This window comes from Hypomesus nipponensis, chromosome 2 (genome assembly GCF_054491055.1).
Source record: "Hypomesus nipponensis isolate SF chromosome 2, ASM5449105v1, whole genome shotgun sequence".
NCBI classification, from domain to species: Eukaryota; Metazoa; Chordata; class Actinopteri; order Osmeriformes; family Osmeridae; genus Hypomesus; species Hypomesus nipponensis.
The window spans coordinates 5,695,001-5,705,226 of NC_140362.1; the positions used below are offsets into that span (position 1 = coordinate 5,695,001).

The window sequence follows — 10,226 nt, forward strand, 5'->3', positions numbered from 1 at the left end:
CCCAGTTTTCTAAGATATTGGTTACTGGTGTCTCTCATACAGAGACAATGAATATCCCTCCATCACCTGCCTTCTCTCTGTACCGGGTCAACCATGTTTGTTCTCTCCCCTTATATCACCCCTCTCTCCTTTTGTCTTTCTCTTTTCTTCCTCCCTTCATGTTTTGCTCTCTCCTTACCCCTTTTCTCTCCCTCTTTTCTGAGTAGAAGCTTCAGGTGCAGTGTTCTCTTACCCTCCTCTCTTTCTCTCCCTCTCCACTTCCCACTTTCCCCTGGAGCACTGACACAGGTAGGCACTTCAGTCTGGACAGGTGTAGGGTTTCCCCCTGTCTCTCTCTCACCCTCTCTGTCCATTAGGCCACCTCAGGTTCTTTGTCCAGGATGAGTGGGACTGAGTGGATGATGTCTGTGTGTGCGTACATGCAAGTCCGTTTGTGTGTCTCTAGTTAGTGTAGTGTTCACCTTGTTAACCTGTCAGGAAACAGAAGACTGTTGTACCTGAGCAGTCTCCCATGGAGAGTGGGCTGTGTGTGTGTGTGTGTGTGTGTGTGTGTGTGTGTGTGTGTGTGTGTGTGTCAAAGCCAGCTACATCTAAGACTCTAGGTCTAGAGAAACAACGAAGGCTCTCCTGATTCTGTGTGTGTATGTGTGTAGGAAAGCAGTGATGGACAGACACACGGGTGATTAATGAGCATGTCGTGGATCAGAAGGGCTGAGTCTGAACAGAGAAGCCAGACACCACATATATTCTATAGAGCACTGTGAAAGGACAGACACACACAGAATAAGCATTTCATCCAGGTTGAAAAGCGTTAGACTGATGTGTCAGTGATTATTAATGACTTGCTACTGTATACCTCTTTCACTGCTCTGTGTGTGTGTATGCCTGTATGTAGGTGTGTGGCTATGGATGGGGACAAACTGTCTCACTAATGGTTAGACACACCCATGAACAAAAGCCACTCTCCAAAGCATATCAGAAATGAATCTGCTCTGACGTACAGTTTTAGCAACACGAGTATCTGTGTGTGTGTGTGTGTGTGTGTGTGTCCAGAGGGATACTGGGGCTAGAGGTCTTGCTCTTCCTCCCAGTAAATCACTGACCCAGAACTGCTACTGTACACACACACACCTCCCAAGAGACTGAGCAAGACAGAGGCCTGTGAATCTCATCACTTAAAGAAAAGACAGAGAAAAGAGGGGGATGAGTGGAGGAAAGATGGGACATTTGACCCCAGAGTGGCCTTGTTCTTTCTCATATCTTTTTAAAAAGACCCCTCCCTCCCTCCCTCCCTCCCTCCCTCCCTCCCTCCCTCCCTCCCTCCCTCCCTCCCTCCCTCCCTCCCTCCCTCCCTCCCTCCCTCCCTCCCTCCCTCCCTCCCTCCCTCCCTCCCTCCCTCCCTCCCTCCCTCCCTCCCTCCCTCCCTCCCTCCCTCCCTCCCTCCCTCCCTCCCTCCCTCCCTCCCTCCCTCCCTCCCTCCCTCCCTCCCTCCCTCCCTCCCTCCCTGATGAAGAAATGAGGAGTTAGATCTTTCCTTCCTAGCTTTCATCTCTCTCTGGGTTTTGTCACAGGGGTGGACGGCTGCTTTTAAAAAGCCTTTTAACATGGCATCTACTACGAGATAGGATGCACCTCGCCTCCTCTCCTTACTCAGGGCTTGAAATCAACTTTAAAAAGTTAGGAGCACCAGCAAATATTTTGGAGCACCCAACAAAGATCTAAAATCTGCATTAAAGTTCAGAACATGAAAATGATGTTGAACTGTTATTGTAACGTTGGATTAAACGGTAGATCAGTCACTGTTTCAGGTCACAACAGGCACATACTGTGCAGTAGGCCAATTTAGCGTATAAATAAATAAATAATAAGAAGTAAAGAAATAACAGGTCGCACCATAATAATTATTTGCAATTTCGGGAGCATATGCCACCAAAATGTTCACAATTTCAAGCTCTGTTACTTCCTCCCATCTCTCTCCTTGTCCCTTTAAGTTTCTAAGGGACAGGAGGGAGCAGGGTTGTCTAAGCACAAACACACACACACACACACACACTTTAGCCTATTTTTAAGTAATGGTGAAAACAGGAAGGGGTGGGGAGAGGGCTGTCTGAAGCCTGAGTGTAGGTAGATTAGATAAGACACTAATGCTATTAGAATCTGAAGCTCTAAAAGCCCTTGTCACACACTGATGGGCACACAGACACACACCGATGATCTCACACACTCCCACACCAATGGTCACTCACACACACACCAATGGTCTCACACACACACACACACACACACACACAAATAATAAAAGGGACTTTGGAATCCCAGTCAGGCTGTGGTGGGTGCAAGAGAAGGAGACCAGGGCATGAGGGGATCAGGTTTACTGCAATTGTCCAGGGTGGATCTATACAGACTCCCATCACTGCTGCTTCTAAACAGGGATGTTCTGCTCTCTGAGCCCAGACATGGATGCTGAGAGACCCTGAACACCCCCCCCCCCTCCAGAGGGGTAAAACACACCGCCCTACTCCACTACAAGAGGCCAAAGGGGCTATGGGGGTGTGTGTCTGTTCCTGACATGTCACATGGTTCTTTTCCATAATCAGGGTAGCGTCAGCTGCATTAACCCTGTGTGTGTGGGTTTGTGAGTTCCTGAACTCCAGCAGAACAAACGGATCCAGATGGGAACCCTGGGATCACATTCCCTACAGGAAACCATCCACCTGAGGGCACACAGACATGCACACATTCCTGGGACTAAGGAACCCGATCCTGATTAGCGTTAATGGGTGTGAGAGAGAGAGAGAGAGAGAGAGAGAGAGAGAGAGAGAGAGAGAGAGAGAGAGAGTGTTCATGTCACTAGTGCTCTGAGGGCTAGGGTAATTGGCGAGGTCATCAGTGGAAACAATGACGACTACCACACATCACAGGGGTCTGCGTGGTGCACCTTGCGTGCGTGCGATCAGACAGACCGTCACACGGCCTCTCGTCAGGGTGTCAATGAGGGCGTGGCGCGATGACGGTGCAGGCTAACTGGAGCTTTCGGCTTCTCTGATGACTCATTCTGTGCTGAGGAGAATTGATTAATCTCCACCTGAATTCGATGTCTGGCTTTGATACACAAGCTAAAACAACAGATAGGGTTACACACACAGACACACACACTTGGTGATTCCTATCTCTAGGGGTCAAGGGGTCTCTTTGGTTGAATCAACACCTCCAAAGTAGTGACGTGTGTGTACCTTACATGTTGGGGTGTGTGTGTGTGTTGCATAAAAATAGACCTAGTCTTCGACTTAAATGTAAAAGTCCGACTTGCTATAGACACTTAAATGTACCTGTTGCATAGTTTCACTATCAGTGACTAACGCAAGACTGAATTAGATAGCCTGTTGCGCTTTGCATCATGGGTAAAATAAGACACTGCGAGAAAAGAAAAGATGGAGGACAAAACAGTGATACTTAACGGAGGAAGGTTGATACATTTAAACCTGATGAAAAACTATATCTGTTGGAGGAATACAATACTGAAAAAGTTGTCTCATTAACAAATAGGCTTGTGTATGCATTGTTAGGCTTCTAAATTTAACCCCAACTATCAACAACTCCAACACAGATGCCGACTAGTGCTAGCGTCAATAAAGTGAGTTATGTTATCTACTCACTCGTTCAATAAAACAACATTTTATTCTGCGGAAAAGCAGAATCCAGTCAACATTTTCTGCAGTTACAAATAATACACGTATTTCCTTTTGTAATAAATTATGCTAAGATAATGACGTAGCCTACTAACAGATCGTTGGCATGGCAACTCAGCCCTTACCGCAAGGTTTAGCCAGGGGGAGAGGTGGCTAATTTTTTTTAACCTCAAATTAAGTCAGTCTTCTTATTTATGCAACAGACAGGCTTAGTTAGACTAGTCTAACCTGACAATTTAAGACAGTCTAAGGCTAAGACTAGTCTTAAACTACATTTATGCAACTGGCCCCTGATCTCTCTAGCTGGGCTCTACAGGTTAACTAGCCTGCTATTTCAGCATCCCTTACTCTCCATGTTCTAAGCAAGGAATCTTTTCAGCCTTACATCAAGTGCTCTTAACACAATCACCTCTCCCTCTCTGCCCCAGACTGTGTGTATATGTGTGTGTGTTCCAATCCCAGGGGGAAACACAGGATCTGTGAAGAACGGAGCAAGGCCAGGCAAATACATTCTAAAGATAAAAGATGAGAAAAAGAAGAGGCAGCAGGGAAAAGAGAGAGAAAATGAGGGAGGGAGCGAGAGAGGGAGCGAGAGCGAGAGGGGTTGTTGCATAGACAGATTGTAGTATTGGATTTCAAACTTCAGTTGGCCCAGAGATTGACTGTGCTGATTTTGGGGCCATTGTCCACCAGAACACGGTGTGTTTCGTGCTGGCTTGCTCCAGTTCCACATGAAACTGCCAAGACACCAGTACTGGCCATATATGACCATTCCTCTGCTCTCTCCTCTAACCCCCACCCCCTCTTTCTCTCTGTTACCTGACCTGGGATGTATTAAATCTATTAAAGCACACATTCCAGCTCCTGCTTTTTCCAACCTACTGCTGGAGAGACTGGCTTATATTACTAACACACAGGGATGATGGTGTGCGCGGATGGGTATTTGTGTGTGTGCATGTGTCTGAACGTGTGTGTCTATGTGTGTATACAAGTCTGTATGTGTGCGTGTGAGCGTGCATGTTCGGGCGTATCTAACTTACCTTGGCGAAGAACACAGAGAGATGAGTCTCACTGCCAAGTATCCAAATAGGGAACTTTGGAGACTTCAGGAACGCACCAACCTGGAATACACAAACACACACACACACACACACACGAGTCAGACTTCACAACCACAAGGATTACCGTTTCCAACAGAGGCCAATTAAAATCTTACTATGAGTACTATCCAACTGTCTTAGCTAACCCCAGCTGTCTTAGCTAACCCCAGCAGAGTGGGTCAGGTGAAGCTGCCTCTAACCACAGCCCAACAACAATGTCAGTCTTTTGGTCAGGCCTCCATCTCCATCACGTCATGTGCCGGAGTCTAGAACACAGCACAGTTCCATGGTTGACAGTTGCTAACCGTTGTCTTAGCCACGTTTTTCAACTTTCTGTAAAATCCAGGGGTTTTCCTGGCTCAAAATGGGTCTTTGGTGCTCCCCCCAAAAATTTTATATGTATACATATTTTTTTCTTACCAATGGAGGCAGCGTTGGAAATCGTAAATCAAACTTTTGTCAGTATTTTGAGTGGAAACTTAATTCGCATTTGTACAGGTGTATTCGTGCACGTCGGGCTGGCCCTCGCAGCGGAACGACAGTTTAGTGGCCATTCGCGCACCTCACAGTTGCGTATTGATCAGACAAGAAGACACGGCTTATCATCTCGATTACCAGGGTCGTCATTAGACCCTTTTTACACATGCCCCAGTAAAAGTTAAGCAAGGGGAGCTAGGGGAGTTTCTATAGCCGAGTAGTGCATTGCAGGCAGCAAGCTTGGAAGAAAAAAAGGGGATAGGCTATGAATAGGGGCCTGTGCCCCAGTAGAGTTTTATGTCTAACAACGCCCCTGTCGATTACTATTGATCAAAACAGAACGAGAGTTCGGCTGTAGCCTACTTGAAACATACTATTGAGAACATATTCGCTATTATGCATTGCACGCGTGATGAACACATTTTTTTTTAAATCCTAGACGTTTTTTTGCCTTTGGCGCTCAGGATTTGTCATTGGCGCACGGGGAAAACGGCTTTGGCGCGTGCCAACATTTTCTTTATGCAGGGAAAACCCTGCAGATCTAATCTGTCCTGCACACACAGAGACAGACAGAGAGACAGACAGACAGAGAGACAGAGACAGAGACAGAGAGAGAGACAGAGAGAGAGAGAGAGAGAGAGAGAGAGAGAGAGAGAGAGAGAGAGAATGGCATGAAGTTGTCTTGGAGGTTGGGGTGTTTGGGGTTAGTCAGTGAAGACTGTTTGCCTCCAAACACATATCTTCACATGGGAGCTCCCATAGTGGTTTGTGCTATTCATATCGTAAAATCCACTGGGCCTACAAGCCCCAGAAAATTGGAGTATGTCATTGTGTGTATGAGTTTGTGTGTGTGTATTTGTGGAGGTGATTCTCTCACAGCCAATTGGTCTGTATTACATGCGGTCACCCATGACATGTAAACAAGAATACACTAAAAACCACAAATTGACAAGAAACAGACCAGCCTCTTGGGGGTTTGTGAGTGAGAGGGTGAAGGATTGTGTGTGTGTGTGTGTGTGTGTGAGAGAGAAGGTGAAGGAGAGTGTGTGCTCCTACCTTACAGTAGCGTAGTGACTCCATAAGCGTGAGGAAGCCCACTGACGCCTGGTGGTGGATACCATGCAACTCTGAGAAAAAACAAACAGTCAGCTAAACAGTTACGGCCGTCCAAACAATGTTGAAGACTACTTGGAAACAGAACTGCAATTGAGACTGGGCGTCAAAGTGAACCAACACTGCCCTCTGGGGGTGATATGTAGAACACAATGTTTTTCGTGCTCTTGCCTGAGTGAGTGAGTGAGTGAGTGAGTGAGGTTGTATGTGGTTGTGTGTGTGCAATAGCAGAGGATGTGACTGTAGGGCAGGTCATAAGAGCTTTGTTTGATCCCGTTCTTGTGATGTGCCACCAGATAGCAGCCATAACTACTGGGATAGCTTTAGGCTTGGTGTGTGAGAGATGATGAAGCTAAGGACTTACTCATCCCAGAACACTCTCTGTCTCCATCCCATACATTAGACACGGCATGGCCCGTTATGAGGAGGTTGACTAGACTTTGACTGCAGGCGGGGAGACAGAGAAAAAGAGCTATAGAATAAGATTTTTATCACTGTGGATGGACCAAACTTCTTAACTCTCAAATCTCTCTCAATTGTAGGTGAGATGATAATAAGAATAACACTATGGCGGAGGTATTGTTATTGTTCACTGTTTCCGGTAACCGAGATGTGGTAATTTTGTGCTGTGCCTAGTAAATAAAGATAATTGCTTGACTCTGACCCCTAACTATGCTCTTCTCACAAGATTTTTTTGCTGTACTTTGTATATTAATAATTTGTATGTCTTGTATGAACTAAAGCATCTGCTAAATTGTCAAATGTAAGTTGGGCTTATAACACAAACACTGCTCTGACCAGCCTCAGCTTCACCGCCCTGGGAGTTGAGACTGGATTGCTGTGGAACAGAGTACCTGCCGTGGCCGTACACTGGGTCAATCAGAGGCTCTGCCGTGTCTTGAATCTCATTCTTTATGTTCTCTATGCCCTGAAGGGACAGACAGAGGGAGTGGAAGGGGAAGAGAAAGAGGAAAATTGGTAAAGAAGGAGACAGAAATAAATATGGAGAGAGAGAGGTATATACCGTCATGTCTTCCTTATCATAATACTTTGTGTTAAGAGTTATCTCCAAAGCATCCTTTGAACCCACATCTGAAGCAGGGCGTGTCTTACCTTGGTGAGGATGACAGAGTAGAGAAACAACAGGACTCCACAGCGCCCCCTCCAGGTGTGTGAGAGGGACAGCACCTCCTCTCTCAGCTCTGACACAGAGCTGACAGTCCGCTTACTGCAAGAGACGCAGCGGAGAAATCAGCCACCCAGCCAGCGTATTTAGTTGGAAAAGGTAGCTACTGGTGTTGAAACACATACATGTCAAATTAAGAGGCCTAGAAAACTGCCGTCTTTGAATAGATAGTAATCTGGTTGTGTTGATGTCATCCTTGGCAGCTTTAGTAAACAATGAGTCAGCAGTGGACCTTGTTTTCTGCAGCCACAGTCTATATACTTGACTGCTTGATAAAACTCCAATATGCCTCTGGCACCAGAAGCTCAGCTGTGGTTCATTAGGTGTGTATGTCTGTTTCAGGTTTCAGTTTATAGCTGGTAGTGAGAAATGTGTGTCCTTCCTCAAGTCAATGTCCTGAGTCAGGGGTTTGTGAGGGCCGGAGAAGGAGCCAAATCACTTTCACCTTCCCTATTCTTATTTGTGTCTCCCTTCCTCTCTCTTACACACACACACACACACACACACACACACACACACACACACACACACACACACACACACACACACACACACACACACAAATCCCATTTCTACATACACTACAGCTCCAGACTTCAAGCAGAAATCTAGGCACTGAGGTGAAAAAGACGGACAAACTACCTTCAAGCCTTAATCAGTGTGGGAGTGAGAGGAGAAGTTAAGATAAACCAGACACTTACTGGAGGATGCTGTGAAATCGCTCAAAGCCAAGATCCTCTGCAGCAAAAGCAGCTAAGCACAGGAGGACACACACGCACACACACAAACACATGTACGTCAGTAACAACAGACTATGTATGCATGTCACTCCAGAGTAAGAGCTCGGGCACCACTTCACACTGCCATACAAGTTAGGGTCAGCTACTCCATCCCAACACGACAACACAGTTAATATCCACATCAAATTTAGTGAGTATGTCTGAGCTTGTTGACGGGTAAAACGTGAGGTGTGAGAGTCGATCATTTGTGATCATGTGTGAGTCTGTTTCTATGTTAAAATCAGTGACTCACTGGGTAGTTGATCTTGCTGTGGCTGGCTGCTCTCAGGCTTTGAAGTCTCCTGAGGGGTGTGTGTTTCTGTATGAGTGTGTGTGCTGGTGTGGGGGCCCTGTCCCTTGGCCCAGGACACCAGACAGTAGCTGACGGAGGGGGTGGAGCAGGCTGACTCCAGGATCTCACTCAGGGTGGAGCACAGGGTTGCTCTCTGCTCTTCTTCTGTAGTAGACAGAAAGACAAGCACAATACGTTAGACATGCTAAAGTCTAACACCTACAGAGCTAAAAACCCTGTTCTGGTTACATAATGGCGATGGATGAAGGCAGAGGCTCAGCGGTGAACACCAACCTGTGAGGCGACTCCAGTTGGAACTATCACGATTAAACAGGATAGTCTTCAAGAGGAAGGCCTGAAAGAAGCACAAACTTAGGATGTAGCCTACAACTCTGTCCCACCACTGGTCATGGACCAGTATGAGTCCACTAAGCTGTGTATAAGTGTGTGTCTGTGGCCTACCTGAACAGGGGCAAGGACAGCACATGGTCCTCCTTCAAACTGCTCCAGGGCTGAGGGTTCATTCTCACTGAAGACAAACCCTGCAACACAAAAATCAAGGCAATGCGTCAAAATGGTGCATAATTCGGTGGCTACGATTCAGTATGGCAGCTTGCAAGCAGTTTCCTTACAGATGAGAACAGTCACGGGAGGGAGGCTGCTAACCTTGAGTCCATCTCCGAAATAGAGAACCAGACACTCCGCCACTGGAAGGTCTCCCCCAGACTAAATCCACCACTTCTTTGTTGAACTCCGACATGTCAACTTCAATGAATTGCACTCAGGTCCAACGGTCAGTATTCCCAAAAAGGGACTACAAGCAAGTTATACTGTTGTAGAAAGCTAGCTGTGTTTATTCTTCGCTCTTCTCGGGAATGAAATTCCAGTTCTCTCGGCAGGCAGAGCCGGTGGCATTGGCCACAGTAGAACACCGGGGCGAGGCAGTCTTGCCTTATTAGCCAGCAACAGACAGATACGGGAGAGGTGCATCAACGTTGCTATTGGCACTGGACTGGATAGATGAGCAAAACAGTCTTGGTAATTTAAGTAGCCAACGTTCCCAGAGTCCAGATCGGGCCCACTTGGGTCCACCGTTAGCTGACTCAGCTCTATATGTAGCTAGTTAGTTGGTAGCATATTGGATATCCCTAGGTAGACGATATTTGTCGAGCTATGTTGTAAACTCAGGCAGTGAAAACAATTCAACTAAATGATATAGCTATAGTTACGTTGACGATACTTGTTAGCCTGGGTAGCAAACATTAGCTAGCCTAGCAATAGCGATAGCTTTCTAGCTCTAACTAGCTAACGCGGAACCCTCCTACGCTTCGACGACGGTCATAGACTAAGCGCAATGAAGCAACAGATGTTATGACTCCTGTTAACTTCCACAGCAAAAAATGTGTTGGTGCAATATCATTAATATTGTATCCACAATTATTATTGATAACAAATTCCTAGCATCAACGTTTGTCTGTCATTCGTTTATTTACTACACAGCTGTAAAAATGTGCGTCTCTGACGTTAGCATACGTAACTGCAGATTGGTCTAATTTTGGAACATTCACACTGCGTCAAGGGGCACAGCTT

General features: G+C 46.4%; 1 protein-coding gene across 1 annotated transcript in view; it reads right to left on the reverse strand.

Annotated features, from left to right (window-relative positions):
* mindy3 (MINDY lysine 48 deubiquitinase 3) overlaps positions 1-10,171 on the reverse strand; it is a 20,937-nt gene extending 10,766 nt beyond the window's left edge. Inside the window, exons 1-10 of the mRNA XM_084703880.1 lie at positions 9,303-10,171; positions 9,099-9,178; positions 8,931-8,991; positions 8,598-8,801; positions 8,267-8,318; positions 7,493-7,607; positions 7,234-7,307; positions 6,744-6,823; positions 6,323-6,393; positions 4,730-4,810 (exon numbers count right to left, since the gene is read on the reverse strand). Of these exons, the coding sequence (XP_084560006.1) occupies positions 4,730-4,810; positions 6,323-6,393; positions 6,744-6,823; positions 7,234-7,307; positions 7,493-7,607; positions 8,267-8,318; positions 8,598-8,801; positions 8,931-8,991; positions 9,099-9,178; positions 9,303-9,396 (912 nt within the window). The 5' untranslated portion in view covers positions 9,397-10,171. The remainder of the gene's footprint in view (positions 1-4,729; positions 4,811-6,322; positions 6,394-6,743; positions 6,824-7,233; positions 7,308-7,492; positions 7,608-8,266; positions 8,319-8,597; positions 8,802-8,930; positions 8,992-9,098; positions 9,179-9,302) is intronic.
* Positions 10,172-10,226: the final 55 nt, after the last annotated feature.